Source organism: Oryctolagus cuniculus, chromosome 19, assembly GCF_964237555.1.
Source record: "Oryctolagus cuniculus chromosome 19, mOryCun1.1, whole genome shotgun sequence".
Lineage (NCBI taxonomy): Eukaryota > Metazoa > Chordata > Mammalia > Lagomorpha > Leporidae > Oryctolagus > Oryctolagus cuniculus.
The window spans coordinates 22,574,977-22,591,638 of NC_091450.1; the positions used below are offsets into that span (position 1 = coordinate 22,574,977).

At 41.4% G+C, this 16,662-nt stretch overlaps 1 protein-coding gene across 8 annotated transcripts in view; it reads left to right on the plus strand.

The window, feature by feature from the left end:
* PARN (poly(A)-specific ribonuclease) overlaps positions 1–16,662 on the plus strand; it is a 173,313-nt gene that overhangs the window by 60,514 nt on the left and 96,137 nt on the right. For all 8 annotated transcript variants that reach the window (XM_002711762.5, XM_070064792.1, XM_017342468.3 and 5 more), the window contains 3 exons: positions 4,976–5,031; positions 6,948–7,034; positions 10,518–10,592. In XM_002711762.5, the coding sequence (XP_002711808.2) occupies positions 4,976–5,031; positions 6,948–7,034; positions 10,518–10,592 (218 nt within the window). The remainder of the gene's footprint in view (positions 1–4,975; positions 5,032–6,947; positions 7,035–10,517; positions 10,593–16,662) is intronic.

Sequence of the window (16,662 nt, forward strand, 5' to 3'; positions counted from 1 at the left end):
TGGCCCATGCACAGAAGCAGGTTGGACCTTTGCTAATGAATAGCCAAGAGAGTACTTTGAGAAATCGTTCTTCTCTTAAAAATGAGAAGGACGGGGCCGGCGCCTTGGTGTGGTGGATGGAGCTGCCACCTGCAGTGCCGGCATCCCATATGGGCACCAGTTCGAGTCCCAGATGCTCCACTTCCAATTTGGCTCTCTGCTATGGCCTGGGAAAGCACTGGAAGATGGCCCAAGTCCTTAGGCCCCTGCACCCTTTAGGGAGACACAGAGGAAGTTTCTGGCTTTGGATTGGCCCGTCTCTGGCCATTGCGGCCATTTGGGGAGTGAGCCAGCAGACGGAAGACATCTCCTTCGGTCTGTCTCTCTCTAACTCTGCCTTTCAAATAAATAAATAAATCTTAAAAAAAAAAACACTTTATATATTAAAAAAAAAAAAAGAATGACAGCTATCAGCAGTAAATTTCCCCAATTTTTTTTTTTGTTAGATTTATTTTATTTATTTGAGAGTTACAGGGAGAGGTAGAGCCAGAGAGACAGAGAGTTCTATCCATCTGATGGTTCACTCCCCAGAGGACCACAATAGCCAGAGCTGGGCCAATCTGAAACCAGGAGCCAGGAGCTTCTCCTGGTCTCCCACGTGGGCACAGGAGACCAAAGACTTGGGCCGTCTTCTATGGCTTTCCCAGGCCACAGCAGAGAGCTGGATAGGAAGCAGAGCAGCCAGGACACAAACTGGCGCCCATATGAGATGCTGGGTGTAGGCCGTGGCTTTAACCCTCTGCACCATAGCACCAGCACCAAATTTCCCTGATTTATCTCTTGCAGAAAAGCTAGTGCTTGCCACAGTTTGATCTGGTTTCAGGGAGTGGAAGAAGCCTTATGTTACTGCCTCTTGAATTTTGATGTAGTCCTTGGTGTTTGTTTTAGTAGCTTTTTTAAGTCAAATCATTCAATATAAACAAATCATTAACAATAATACTTCTTGGAGAAGTTGTCACCAGTCATGACTGTCCATCTGACTACCAGATCATCTTTAATGGCGATTAACACCACAAGGTGGAAGGTACTGTTTTCCCGTGATCACAATGATTCTCCGTGCTGAGGTTCTGACTTACTAGGTCTGTGTTTCTCACAAGTTCCCAGGTGCTGCTGGTTGCAAGCCATGTTTTGTTAAGGGTCTCAGGTTCGGTGCTCCTGAGAAGCTTTTTGCTAAAGGAGATGAAACTCTGTTAACTAGTGAGCCTTCATAGCCAGTGTCGGACACCGTGTCCCACTGCCCACAGCACAAAAGACTCTGGAGGGTGGCTTTTTATGAGTGGCTTACAGCATGTGGCTACCAAAGATGAGGTGTCTCTTTGGAGATAAAGGCATCGTTGTAAACTATACCACACAATCTAACCTGTACCTGTGGCCTGCCAAGAGGGTGAACCGAAGTTACCCAGTTCCATGTGTTGAGCAAAAGATCATGGCATCTGCTGTGTTTTGCCTTGTATCTGTCGACTTGTTTGAAAGCCACAAAAACCAGCATCACTGTTTGTATACTCTTAAAATGTTAAAAAAAAAAAAAAGTGACAAATGCCAGCGTTATGGCAAAACTAATTGTATGACATCTACGTTGTGAACTTGAGTCGCGTAGTTTCTTGGGATGAAATTGGCCAGTGGATCAAAGGAGGATTTCAGTTTTAATCATTACAGTTAATGTCAGTCCTTTAGAGAAAAAGAGGGAGAATAATGTTTCATCAGGAAGCTTTCAGGAATGAAGATTTCTGCACACAGACTTGAGTGTCTCTACCGTTTTATAGCCATCTCGAATCTTTGCTGAAATAGAAATATCGTTTCATGCGAGTGTTGGTCTGAGTATCTTTTTGATATCTGCAGATGAAAGGCCTTCTGGGAGAGCTTGTACTTCAGTACAATTCGCAGGGAAGGCGCACACTTTCATGTATCTCTTGGCATTTCTGCTTGTCTAGTGCATTTCCTCCTGTGTTAGATGAAAACTGTCAAGTTGGATGATCCATGTGTGAGGAGCTTTATCAACTCATTCCAGGGAGCCAGTGTGGGCCCTTTGACAGCCATTGTGGAGGAGGCTTGCATGCGCTGAAATGTTTTAATTTTTCTTCGGAAGGGCAGCAGGGATGTTAGCAGAGCGGTGGCTTGCCAAGCAGCATGGCATAAGGAGGGTGGGAGGCCACTGGGAAAGTTTACTTTGGTTCAGTTCCGCAGACTCTCGGCTTCAGCTTTAGAGCTGATTTCACAATTGTGTGGCTCTTTCCAGAGCCACGGTCTGCCAAGTCACACACAGAGTTGGTTTTCGTGTTCTTCCAGGGTTTGGGGCAACTCAGTTCTCTTTGAGCCCAGATATGAAGGTGGAGGCATAGAGGAAGGTTGAGACTATTAATAATTCATTTGAATTGAGTGGAGTTTCTATTTTCAGTATTGAGAGCAAACAAGATAGTGTAGGATTAACTAAATTTTAAAAATATCTTTTTAGCTGAGAATGGATTTTTACTTATTTTAATCAGATAGTATTAAAATTCAGATGAAATATTAGGGAACAGCTAGCCAGTATATTGTTTCAGAAAGATAATGGTTCAATTTTTTTTTAATGTTTAGAGAACTTGTAGAAGCTTCCTTTTATTTCAGTTGTTTGTTGTAGAACAGTACAGTTCTGAATCCATTATTGAGGTACCATGACTTCGGAAATTAAACAGAATTTTAAAAAGAAGTCAAAGCAGACTTACATTTGTGGTTTTACATTCTGTTCCTCTCCCATGCAGCCAGGTGAGACTGTGCACAGGATACGCAAGATTAACTCAAATGGAACTTTCAGTTGGCTTTTTCTAGGAAAGTCTCTAGTTATTTCTCTGAGACCTCTCAGTTCTGATAGCTTTTATTTTTGTTTTTTGTTAAAAAATAATAGTGGAGGGAAATTTGAAAAATAGTGCTTAGAGTTTCCTAAAGCCATTGCTAACAATGGAGGGATGAGAGTGTATTTTATTCTTGGATTTTTGATAATAGAAATATCTTATAAAAATGGAATAGCACAAAATGTGATGCTTTTTTAAACTAAAAATTAACATTATTTTTGAGGCTTTCAGTTATTATGTAATATGTTGAAATTTTGGACTATAATTTACTGACCCCCACATATTAATAAATCTTGAGAGTGATTTGATTATTGATATTTTTCACAATATCATGGTGGAGATCTTGATTCAACTTTTATTTTTCCTTAGAAATTAGGGTAAAAGTCTTAAGTTTTTTTATGGTGCTTGGTATGTGTCATCTTCTAAGGTTTTAAAATTTGGTTTCTAGGATTTGGGGACTTGTCTCTAAATTTACTGAATAGAGAATTGAAAATTAGCTGATGGATAATTGAGTCTCCTGACCCAGGTGTAACTTTGCAGTCTGATTGGTAATAGCAATGGTACCCGCCCTCATCATTGAGAGTCCATGGTGCTAGGTGCTTACATAGCTGACATTGTAGGACATACTGTTATTGGTTAAAACAACTTATAAAAGCAGACTAATACACTTGAGCCTAAATTAATAAACTAAAAATAAATTCGCTTCTTAGCCGTAGGATTTGGTCTGTTAAATTGTAGGCCAAATAAGCTTTCAAACCCTGAGTACCATGACTTGGTTTTTTTCTAACATTAACAGAACAGTATTGTTCATGCTGACGGATCCATTTGTAAACTAGATCATGCCCTGCTTGGCTCCTGAATGCCTGGTGATAATGTGCCTTAATCGCGGGTTGGTGAAGCCAGACTAATTGCTTGTTGGGCACTTGGATCACCTCTTTAATTTGCTGTATAATGTGGCCCTACCAGAAATACACAGTACATTGCTATTTAACTGAACTCTACAGAATGCCTAATATTTTGCCCATAATCTTGTAAATAAAATTGAATGATATTATAGAGAGTTGTAATTTGCAAGTACTGATTTTAAGTGCCTTTGTATTCATTTTGGAAGATCTGCATAAAATGACTGCTTTGGTTTATGTTAGTGTGATAGTTTTTGTTTTGTTTTGTTTTGTTTTGTTTTGTTTTTACCAAGGATTGTTTTACTTTGTGCTTTTGATGTGTGTGTTTTAACTAGCTATAGTTATGTGGACTTTTGAGATAGTCACTTATTTCAGACTGTGCCGTTCACCCCAATTGATTAGCATTCATCTAGTTCCTTTGAGTTTCATTTAAAAACAGAACCTACGCTGTCATTCTCAGCTCAGAAGCACCCATCATAAGGCTCTCTTTATAATTTGTAGGAACACTTGCTCATGAGTCAGTAAGATGATTTCCTCTGTTTCCTTGGACTACCCAGCAAAGCAGCTCTGTACAAGATTTTCCCTCAGCTCTTTAATTGCTAATTTCATTCATTTAGGTAATATTTAGTGAACAGCTAAGTGCCAGGAACAGTTGTAGGTGTGGTGAATACCTCTGTTCTTTTTTTTTTTTTTTTTTCCTTCTCTTTATGACAAATATTTAGTTAGCCCAACAGGAAAGTCTCAGAAGTGAATCTTAAAGAGTTTTAGTTACTCTAGGGGTGGAGTTTGGTGCAGTGATTAACAAGCCGTTTGGGATGCCTGCATCCTATCTCCAAGGGCCTGAATTTGAGTCCTGGCTCTGCTTCTGATTCTACCACGGGAGGTAGCAGATGATGGTTCAAACAGTTGGGCCTCTGCCACCTGTGTAGAAGTCACAGATTGAGTTCCAGGCTCCTAGCTGGGGCCCGGTCCAACTCCAGCTGAGGGCAGGTATCTGGGAGTCAACCAGTGGGTGGACGACCACTTTCTGTTTGTAGGCCTGTCTACCTTTCACATAAAATGAAATTAATTAATTCATTAAAATTATTTTAAAAAGAGCAATAAAATCAAGGAGCGTCTACTAAAAAATTTAAATGAAGCCTGTATTGGTTTTTATTTTTAAAGAAATCAGTCCATGCATGGCCTGTTTTTCCCTTCTTTTCATAGGTTATTTCTTATGAGGGTCATGGATATTCCTTATCTAAACTTGGAAGGACCGGACTGTAAGTAAATTTTTATTTTCTCATGCATGTACACATTTAAATGTATGATTTTAAAGGGATAACAGGACAAGTATTATTGAAAAGGAGCCTTTTTCACTTAAAGACGGGCGATGAGTTTGTGGTGGATATGAATACTGTGCTTAAGTTAATGACCCTTGGGCCTTTACATGTTCTGGTTCATGCACAAAGTGGAGTTTTAAAAATGTAACTTTTTGTTATTTTCATTTTCATTCAGAACTCTAATTTTATAATTTCCTGTCAATGTTTATAGTAGGTATTAAGATATGCTAGTCATGTCCGCAATGTGTTTAAATTTCTATTTTCCAGTTAGTTGAGTATGTATATATTCATGCTTAGTGGGCTGATTTTCTCCCCTCCCCTCCCCTCCCCTCCCCTCCCCTCCCCTCCCCTGTTTCTTTCTTTCTCTCTCTTTCTCTCTTTCTCTCTCTCTCTCTCTCTCTGTTTCTCTTTCTTTCTTTCTCTCTCTCTCTCTCTCTCTCTCTCTCCCTCTTTCTCTTTTCTTAAAAAGCCTTGGAAGGCAACCTTTTTCAGAGGAGATTGCTTCTTTTTCACTCTTCCGTTCAGTTGCTCTTTTTCTATCCTTGTTTTATTTGCAGTCATACCTGTCACCAGCAGGTAGTATTAGATGAATTATGCTCTTTGTAAAAAAAGAGTACTTATTTATTTGAAAGGGGGAGTCAGAGAGAGAGGGAGAAACAGAGAGATCTTCCTTCCACTAGTTCACTCCCCAAATGGCCGCAACAGTTGGGGGCTAGGCCAGGTTTATGCCAGGAGCTTCATCCTGGTCTCCCACCTGGGTGCAGGGGCTGGAGCACTTGGGCCATCTTCTGCTTTCCCAGGCACGTTAACAGGGAACTGGATTGGAAGTAGAGCAGCTGGGACTCAAACCAGAGCCCATATGGGATGCTGGCTTAGCTGCTATGCTGTAGCACTGGTCTGGAATTATGCTTATTGATAATAATCATTGAAATGATAGTTTGAGGACAAACTGCTCTTTATACTCCATGTTAGACTTAGATTTTAGCCTTTCTCACAGCAACCCTGTAAGCCACATATCACCATTCCCAGTGATATTGAGTGTTATCTGAGAGTGGTTAGAGTGTTTGGCTGTCTCATTTAGAGTTCAATACTTAAGTGGTGGGTCTGGGATTAGAACACAGGATGATGATTCAGGGTGCCTCTGCTTACAGTCTATTTAATTTGAATGGTATATTATCTTATTCATAAATAAATAAATGTGTAGACAGCTGGATTGAAAAGCTAGAGTCAAAGGGTATGCAAAGTCACAGCTTGGGACGCCTGCATCCCATATTGGACCTCCACTTCTTGTTCAGCTTGCTGCTAAACACCTGGGAGGCAACAGATGGGTTGCACTTGGACTCTTGCTACCCAGGCAGGAAATGGGGTTGGAGTTCCTAATTGCTGACTTCAGTCTGGCCCAGCGCTGGCTGGTGCAGGTATTTGGGGAGTGTTTATTTCCAGCAGATGGGAGATCCCTGTCTTGCTCGCTCTCATTCTGTCTTTCAAATAAAAAAACTTTAAAAAAAGAAAGAGAAAGAAAGAAAAATGTTTAGTAAAACTTCCTGAACAGAGCAACTTTTTTTTTCCCCTTTAATAATGTGTACAGGAACTTCATGAGAAACAAAGCTGTTGCTGCCTGAAATAGCTCAGGTTCACACTGTTGTGGGTTCCATAAAGTATCAGAGCCTGAGGACAGTGTTACAATGGCAGAATCCTACCAATCTTAAAAGTACTTCTAGGACTTGTTTGGTAATCATGAGGTATTTCTGACAGTTTCCTCAAGCTAGCGTGGACTCAGTTTTGTAAAAGGAGGACTGACTGACTTGCTTGATCACTTTTCAGTGATCAACCTTTCATCAAACTGTGTCTTGTAGTGCAGCCTAAACGTGATCATGTTCTCCACGTGACATTCCCCAAAGAGTGGAAAACCAGCGACCTTTACCAGCTCTTCAGTGCCTTCGGTAAGTAAATCACAAGTGCATATGTGCTTTTCAAGGTTTTGCACTTCTCTTGTTGTAAGTGGCCAAAGGCTAATAACTTCTGCTTGCACACAAAAGAGTTTTTAATACACGAGGTTTTAATTTCCCTTGTGAAATTCTTGTTGTAGTGTACTGACGTGTTTGTGCTACTATGATCTAAGAAACTTTTTTTTAAGATTAATTTATGTATTTGAAAGGCAGAGTTATAGAAAGAGCCAGAGAGAGAGAAGTCTTTCATCCACTGTTTTATTCCCCAAATGGGTGCAATGGCTGGCGTTGTGCCAATGTGAAGCCAGAAGCAGAAGCGTCTTTTGGGTCTCTCGCGTGGGTTCAGGGGTCCAAGGACTTGGGCCGTCTTCTGCTGCTTTTCCAGGCCACAGCAGAGAGCTGGATGGGAAGTGGAGCAGCCAGGACTTTAACTGGCACCCATCTAGAACACTAGCACTGCAGGCAACAGCCTTACCCACTACACTACAACACCGGCCCCAATCTAAGGAACTTTTAATAGCACTTCACAACAGAGTGCTATTAATCCATGTGAAACAAGACGTCGTTACTATGACTGTCCTTACTTCTGATCAGGGAAACTAGCCTAGGCTGAGAATAACTCTTTAGGATGAAGTTCAGAGAGTGTTTATTTCCTAAGAGCAGGCCATCTCTGCCTCAGATTTAATTAAAGCAGCAAACACAGGTGTTGCAGCAGGCTGAGGTCTGATACGGATGAGGTAGGGCAGTTCTTTCTTCCCATCAAGCAGTCTCTGGTTGGGGTTATAGAGGCGATGCTGATTGTAAGCCTGCAGCTGTGCCTCTTTATTTTAAAAAATGAAGTGTTTAAGGTGTTCTCTGTGGAAATTCTTGGATACAGTGAAGGTAGCACAAAGCTTCTTGTCCGGTAGTAATGTTTAGTAAACATCTATGTGTCTCCTCAGAGAACTCTGCTTAGCCATGTAGAAAACATTTGAAGGGTTCTCTTAAAAGATGGGAAATTTTGTTTTGACACTGGAGAAAAAAGAAGATACAGAGTAGAAACCCTGTGTGATAGGCACCGTCGTGCTGTTAGCACTGAATATTTAATCATGGCTCAGCTCTTTCCTTCCTGTATGCGTTTTGGTGTTTTATTTCTCCTTTTTTCTTTAAGATTTATTTATTTATTTATTTGTGAGTCAGAGTTACAGAGAGGGAGAGAGAGAGAAAGAGAAATCTTTCTTCTGGTTCACTCCCCAGGTAGCTGCAACAGCTAAGGCTAGGCCAGGTTAAAGCCAGGAGCCAGGAGCTTCATCCAGATCTCCCATGTGGGTGCAGGAGCACATCCTCTGCTGCCTTCCCAGGCACATTAGCAGGGAGCTGCATCAGAAGTAGAGCAGCCAGGACTCTGACTGGTGCCCATATGGGCTGCCGGCACTGCAGATGGTTGATCAACCTGTTATATCATAGTATCAGCCCCAATTTTGGTGTTTTCTAAAATAAGCATGTAAAGACTTGACACACTTAATTTTCAGAAAAGTATTGAAAGCAGGTAGATTTCTGGAGCATTTTTCTAATCTTTGCAGATAGTGTAGATGTCTTCTGAACTTCTAGTCCTGCTTTTAATTTAAAAACAGAGAAATGCAGTTGAATTTCAAGGCTCATTTCTTTTGGAAGCTTTTGCTTTTGTTTTTCATCTTAATAAGTTCTTATCCCAGTGTAGTCAAACTTCATCTAGCTAAATTAGGCAAAGTGTTCTGAGTAGGGTTTTTTTAGTTTAATTATTTTTTAAATTGGCTCTAATAACCTTGGGTAGGGACCCTCTTATCTTTGCTCCCTTACCAGAGATAATAAGACCTATTTTGCTGGCATGTCATGAGAATTAAGTGGGCTGATCCATGGAAGGAATTTTGAAAAACATAAGGCATATAGCAACTACCCAGTGGAAGTTAGGTATTATTATTTATCTAAAGAGCAGCTCACACGCAGGGGTGAAGAAGTAACAAGTAGTAGTCCATGAGTTTTGTAATTGCAAAAGTGCAAATGTGGCCGTAATGTGCAACTGGAAGCAAGGGACTTTTTGTTCCTTTGATGGCATAACAAGGCAATTTTGAAAAATTTCTGCCCTTCAAATATTTTAGTAGGAATGAAAACAGTTTCTCATTACTAAATTCTGATGATATTTACCCATTTTGTAATATCCAGTTTTCTGTTTTTCCGAGAACAGGGGACACCAAATACTGAGGTCTCTGCTCTTCTCTTTGGTTTTCTCCAACTTCCTCCCACGCCCCACTCCTCCATTCTCCCTTCCCTTCTGTGGGTGTTGTCTTCCTTGAGTGTCGTCTCTGTGTGTGCCACCGTTTGTGTCTGCATACCGCCTCCTGCTCTCCTGCCTCCCTGCTTCCATCTGTCATGGTTTTCTCTCTGGCTTCTTGTTTCTCCCGTCCTCTGTTCTGCCATGTGCCTCTCTCTGCCTGGACTTGACATCAACATCAAGCTTTTCTTCTTTCTTCTTACTTGCTTTGTTTTTTGACTTGTTTTCTTTCTCTTTCTTTCCTTTTTTTTTTTTTTGGACAGGCAGAGTTAGAGAGACAGAGAGAAAGGTCTTCCTTCCGTTGGTTCACCCCCAAAATGGCCACTACAGCCGGTGCGCTGCGCCAATCTGAAGCCAGGAGCCAGGTGCTTCCTCCTGGTCTCCCATGCGGGTGCAGGGCCCAAGCACTTGGGCCATCCTCCACTGCCTTCCTGGGCCACAGCAGAGAGCTGGACTGGAAGATGAGCAGCTGGGACTTGTTTTCATGTTTCCCGTACTCAAATTTCAAAATTTATGTCTCTAAAAAGAAACAGTTGTGTTTTTAAACTTATGTGCTCTCTAATTTTTTTTCCCATCATGTTATTTTCCTTTTTATTTATTTTAGAATAGCCATCCTAATACGTGTGATGTTCTAGGGTGTTTTCCAACACTGACCCTTTCCTCAAGTTTGACAGTTCGCTAGAATGACTTATAGAACTGGGGAAAGCTTGTCACATCTCATGGTTGATTATAAAGGACAGAAGTTGGGACCAGCCAACAGAGAGATGCTTAGGGTGAGGCAAAGCGGATGCAGTTCAGGGCTTCCGTGCTCCACCTGGGCCTGCCCCCCTCTCAGCGAGACAGCGTGCCCACCACAGTCGTGACTCTTCAGGAGAAACAGTCTCGAGCTCTGGCATATTTCTGACATGCTCCAGGTTCTGATATGGAAGGATATCTTTTAAAAATGAATTTCTAATAACTTTTTTTTTTAACCTTTTTTGTCTTTACTCTGGGAGTTTTAACTGGAATAACTACTGTGATAGATTTAAGTTTTAAGTCAGCTAACTCAGTGTAGAGATTTTGGTAAGGTTATTAAAACAGCACCTCATCTCTCTTTAAATTAGAGCCTATACTGCTGTATGTCAGATGTAGATCTGACAGCTCCTTATGTGGTCAACATTCACTTGACTTTTCATTCGCTGTTGCAGGTAACATCCAGATATCCTGGATTGATGACACATCAGCATTTGTTTCCCTCAGCCAGCCTGAGCAGGTACAAATTGGTAAGTGTTTTGAACATCTGTTTTATGTGTTAAAATAAAATGAGATCTTATCCACCCTCCTGCCCCCCTCAGTTTAAAAGCTAGGGGTTCAGTCAGCTAATCACAAGCTTTGCTGCCTGGTTTCTTTTTCAGCTTGTCTCTAAAGGAAATAAGTAGTAAGTATGGTGTGACTATGAAAAATAAGACAAATGTTTTGATTTTTAGATATGCATGGTGTATTTTTTCACTCAGCTTCGTTCTGTTCCTCTCCTGTTGTGCTTTTTCTAAAATGAGTTGCGGATTTACTTTGAGAATTAGGAGTAGTCAGTTGGGGCTGTGTGGAGGGACACTATGAAGTGAGACCTCAATCTGCTTATGCCTATGATTTTCCCATTGATCTGTAAATATTTGCAGTTTACTTGCACCATTAAATTTTTATCAAATACTTTTACAAACAAGCTAAATAATACCTCACTGAACAGTGTTTGACAAATGGAACCACGTCTCTTGTTGACTCTAATTTGGATATTGACTATCATTAAATGTTCTGTTTTCTTAAGATGAAAAGTTACTAGGTAAAATATTGTAAAATATGTTGTTAAGCTACATATACAGATTTCAAGCACATTGGTGCATAATAATGTAAAGGTATGAGTTTTTTTTAAGTGATATCTGATTTTTTCTGTATTTAGCCAAGTGCCATTTACTGTCTATAAGAGTTCTGTAATCTAACTGTTAAGTAATTGTATTAGAAAACTTGTACTAATGTACGAGTTCAGATCGTTTAATGATACGGCCATCCCAGGAATGCAGTCTGTGACATAGAGGCTAAACACTTGGGGCTCTGGGACCATGCAACTATACCCCCTGTCATGTGGCCTTGGGCATGTCACCTGACCTTGACATGCTCCTGCCTATCTCTGCAAACCCAGGGTGATGGTATGGACTTGTTGGGGTTGTTGTGAAGATTACGTGAAACCATGTACATAAAGCTTGGTACAGCGTTGAGTTCTTACTGTGGTTCTTGAACAGTGGATTTTAAGGTAAAATGCACAAAGGAGCACATAATGCCAGGAATAGTGTTGAGTGCAGGATATGAGTGATTTGCTTGTTAAATGTTTCAGTTTTTGCTTAGCTGTATCTCAGTGATGCATTTCACCACAATCCTTAGGAAGAGGTTAATAGGGGCTGGGATTGTGGCACAGAGGGTCAGGCCACTGCCTGCAGTGCCTGAATCCCATGTGAGTGCGTTCAAGTCTCAGCTGCTCCAGTTCCTGACCAGCTCCCTGCTAATGGCCTGGGAAAAGCAGTGGAGGATGGCCTGAGTACATGGGTCCCTGAACCCATGTGGGAGACCCAGAGGAAGCTCATGGCTTCAACCTGGCCCAGTTTTGACCATTGCAGTCATCTGGGGAGTGAACTAGCAGATGGAAGATCGCTCGCTCGCTCGCTCTCTTTCTTTCTGTGTGTGTGTGTGTGTGTGTGTGTGTCTCCCTCTCTCTGTAATAAATCATTAAATTGAAAGAAAAAACAATGGTTAAGAGAATCCAGAGGAATCAAATTATTAGACAGCTGAAGGTAAGGTCAGGTGGGGGCAGGGACCTGAGATTTAGATTGTAGTGAGGCTGCAGTGAGACTGAGCTAGACCATCTGGCCCAGTGTCTACTCATCAGCTCCCTCGAAGGTCACATTCAGCTGACATTGAAGTCATTCAGTGGGATGGAGGGAAATGCATGGCTTTAAAATCAGACTGACAGGAGATTAACCTCGGTTCTGCCACTTGTCAGCCATGTTTTTGGACAGTAAACCCTCTAAGTCACAAGTTCTTGTGTATGTGAGGGAGATGCTAATAGTTACTTTGCAGGATTATTGTGAGGAAGAAATGAGATCATGGGCGTTAAGTTCCCAGCAAAGAGCCTGGCTCTCCACAACCAGTGCTTGACAGAAATGGTAGACAATTAATATATCTGCTTGGCATCCCTTGCTGTGAGCAGTGAAATGAGAATGTGTAAAATAAAAGTGCTTTGCAATCTGTACACCATTAGTTAGTACTATGTATTTGAAAATAAAAGCATAATTGCTTATTTTGCATATGTGATATCAGAGTTTGTGATATACCATATTGGATATCAAATGATGACTGCTCCCTTATTGTTAGGTGGTTCCTTAAACAGATTTGAAGCTATATATTTTATTCAGTGATCAGGGAGCTGCATTTCAGAGCTGTGTGTATCTCCAGGGGCTCTCTGCGTATTTGACTGTTTGTTTATATGGCCTCCCTGAGGGTAGCACTAGGTCCATCCTGTTCACCACTGCATCCTCTCTGGCTGGCACACACTGAAGCCTGAGTGTGAGTTTGAATTCCTAATATGAGGAATAAGCCAACATAAGATCATGACATTTCACCTTTTTCCTCCTAGATTAAGAAGCGGATTGCCTTTGCTATTAAAGTTTAATTTTCCAAGATGATCTCTTTCCTCTCATGACCAGCTCTTGACAAAACGCCTGACAGTTTGAACATGCTGTGACTTGCCTGGTCTCCTTTGCTGTGAGCTCTTTGCTCAGCCATCCCCGCTCCAGAACCTGGATGTACCCTTTTTTGCCTCATCTCAGCTTACACACAAGTTTCTCCAGCTGTTTCCTGTCCTTTTGTAGGGAATTGACCCTGTTTCTGATGCATATGTAGCATTCATTGCACCTGTTTCATTGTTTTCACAAATAGACTGTAAACTCTTTGAGAGCAGGGACCACCACTTTTGTTTATTATTTTGTTTTTGGTGCTAAAAGATGCAGTATCTGACATTAATAAGTAAATACTCAGTATTTATTGAATTAAGTGATGGTATTAAGGTTTTCAGAAGCCTTTTTGCACGGGATGGTTATATTTAACATCTCTGGTCTCTTGCTGTCATTTCTAAAATTATTCATTGAAACCAAACGTGAACTATTTTTTATAGTGGTAATTCTAATGATGAGAGGGACCCAGGGTATCTAATGTGCTGCAAATCCTATTAATGTTATCTTAAACAAATTACTTATTCATTTCAGCGGAAGCAGAGGGCCTGTTAGATCAATAATGTAACATTGAAAAAAAATCATTAAACGCCTATTTATATAGAAGTTCATAATGGTTTCTTTGGCTCTGTTACAAACCTTTTCTGATTTACATTTAAGGACTTGCTTTTTATCTGACACCTGTCTTTTTCTTTTGGTAATATGAAATCTAATCCAGATTTTTAAAAGCCATTTTCAACATCTTGAATATCAAAGTTATCTTTTTATAGGAAACCTCGTTACACTGATTACTAAAGCACTTCCACCAAAGGTCGCTTGGTTTGACTCCTGCAACTTTTCCTTTGCTACTGCTATGAACATGACAGTCCATCATGCTGGGGTATTCAGATAAGTGACAGCCCACCCAGGCCGGATGTCAAGGATTCTGCTCACTCTGGCTCTCCAGCAGGGCAGCATGCCATCAGAGTGACTCAAGCCTTGGAGAAGATCATTGACCTCACCATTTGAGAATTTTTCTCAAAGTAGTGACGAGATCACTGTTAATGGTCACATCTGAAGGGCTCACTCATGGTTCAGGTTTTATTTCTAATATAGTCTTGTTAAATGTGGGAAGAGTTCAACAGTGTTTCAGATGCAGTAGAACTTTCTAGTCATACTCTCTCAATTTGTAGACATTGTCTTGAGTGTTTTTAGACCCATTGTAGGATATTCTCTTCTATAATTTTTATAAAAATGACTTGAGGAAAGTAGTTTTTTTGTTGTTGTTGTTGCTGTTTATTTTGAAGACTGGAGGCTGGAGCACACTAGGAATGCTACAAGAAATTTTTAAAAGTAGAGATTGATGCAGGTACTTTAGAAGAGGTAGAAACCCAAGAGCTGTTCCCAGGCCACATCAGGTGCTTGTAGGGTACCTACTGTGTTGCCTTAGGGCCTGCTCAGGATGGGTTGTTGGGATAGAGGAGGACGCTTGGCCTTACCAAGTGCAGAGTATGAGTGTGGCTTATAGTAAATCAGATGGTTAAAAGCCATGCTTTTGATGGTGCTGAGCAGAATGTTAGAGTTTTGGATACAGCTCTCTTCAGTGATGATTCAGCACTGAATTTGCTTAACAGGTCGCTTGTAATTTTGTGTGCATTTTTTATCTTTTAGTGTTTGCAGACTATCGTGGTAACAGCTTGTCGTTGGGGTTACTGGTAATCTCTCTGCTCATTTTTCCTTGTTGCTCTAGCAAGGGTCCTGATGTTGGTGATCTTGGTGACGAACCAGCTCTTTTTGGCTTAGTTTATTTTCTATATCGTGTGCTCTTATTTTGTGGGTTTTTTATTTTTTATTTTTAATTTCATTCCTCTTACTTACATTGAGTTCTTTTGTTCTTATCTTTTGTTTTCTTGAGGTAGAACTTTACATGATTGATTTTTCTTTAAATTGTGCTAAAAAGATTTAATGCTGACTTCCGGAGATTTTCCGGAGGTCACTGTAGGTCTGGTGGTTAGCTTAGCACTTAGAGCCAGTAAGCTTTCACTGTTTGCCAGCTGGGTTGGGAGAATGTTCCGCATGCAGGCAGCTGACAAATCTGCCCGCTTTCACTTTTGGCTGGACCTTTTCTCCTGTGAGTACACAAGGCCTCATGCTCAGCTGTCGGTGTGCACGTAGCTCAGACTGCCTCCAGGTCGTTGGCTTTGACTTCTTTTCTTGTCTAAAACAAGTACAGAAAGCTACCACTTGTGGCTGGTGCTGTGGCATAGCAGTTAAAGCTACTGCCTGCATGGCCGGCGCCGTGGCTCAATAGGCTAATCCTCCACCTTACGGCGCCGGCACACCGGGTTCTAGTCCCGGTTGGGGCGCCGGATTCTGTCCCGGTTGCCCCTCTTACAGGCCAGCTCTCTGCTATGGCCAGGGAGTGCAGTGGAGGATGGCCCAAGTGCTTGGGCCCTGCACCCCATGGGAGACCAGGAAAAGCACCTGGATCCTGGCTCCTGCCATCGGATCAGCGCGGTGCGCCGGCTGCAGCGGCGGCCATTGGAGGGTGAACCAACGGCAAAAGGAAGACCTTTCTCTCTCTGTCTCTCTCTCTCACTGTCCACTCTGCCTGTCCAAAAAAAAAAAAAAAAGCTACTGCCTGCAGTGCCAGCATTCCGTATGGGCTCTGGTTCCAGACCCGACTGCTCCACTTCTGATCCAGCTCTGTCCTGTGGCCTGGGAAAGCAGTAGAAGATGGCCCAAGTCCTTGGGCCCTGGCACCCCTGTGGGAGATCCAGAAAAAGTTCCTGGCTCCTGGCTTTGTATCATCTCAGCTCCAGCCATTGCAGCCATCTGGGAAGCGAACTAGCAGATGGAAGACCTCAGACCTCTCCTTCTTTACCTCTTTCTGTCTGTAACTCTGCCTTTCAAATAAGTAAAAGAAAGAAAGAAAGAAAAAGAAAGCTACCACATGATGTCTAAGTGCTACTTTAGCAGTTTTCCTCAGTTTATGTGTGTGTTTTCATTATCAAGTTAGAAAAGCTTTTTTAAATTTATCCCTTGACCATGGATTATTTAGAAATGTATTGTTTTATTTCCAAATGCTTAAGGTCTTCCTAGAATTCTTACTGTTACTAATTTATAATTTTCTGTTATAATTACTCACAATGATTCCAGTCCTCATATTTACTGAAACTTACTTTGTAGACAAGCATAAATACTTTCTTGCCAAACATAGCTGTGAGTACCTGGAAAGTATGTGAATTCTTCGGTGTATGGTTTGACCTCTATCAGTTAGTGTATTTTATATATTTGGTTATTAAAAAAAAATTTTTTTTTTAATTTATTTGAGGGATAGAGAGGAAGAATTCGCATCTGCTGCAAAAGCCTGCAGCAGCTAAGGCTGGGCCTGGGATGGAGCTCGGGTTTCCCATGGAGGTACCAGGGACCCAACTTGAGCCAATTACTGCTACATCCCAGGGTCTGCAATGGCAGCAAACTGGTATCAGGAGCCAGAGCTGGAGCCAGGTCTGCTGTGGCATTGCAGGGGTCTTAACTGTTAGGCCAAATGCACACCCTTTACTGATTTTTTTAATTGAGTGGTTCTGTCATTTTG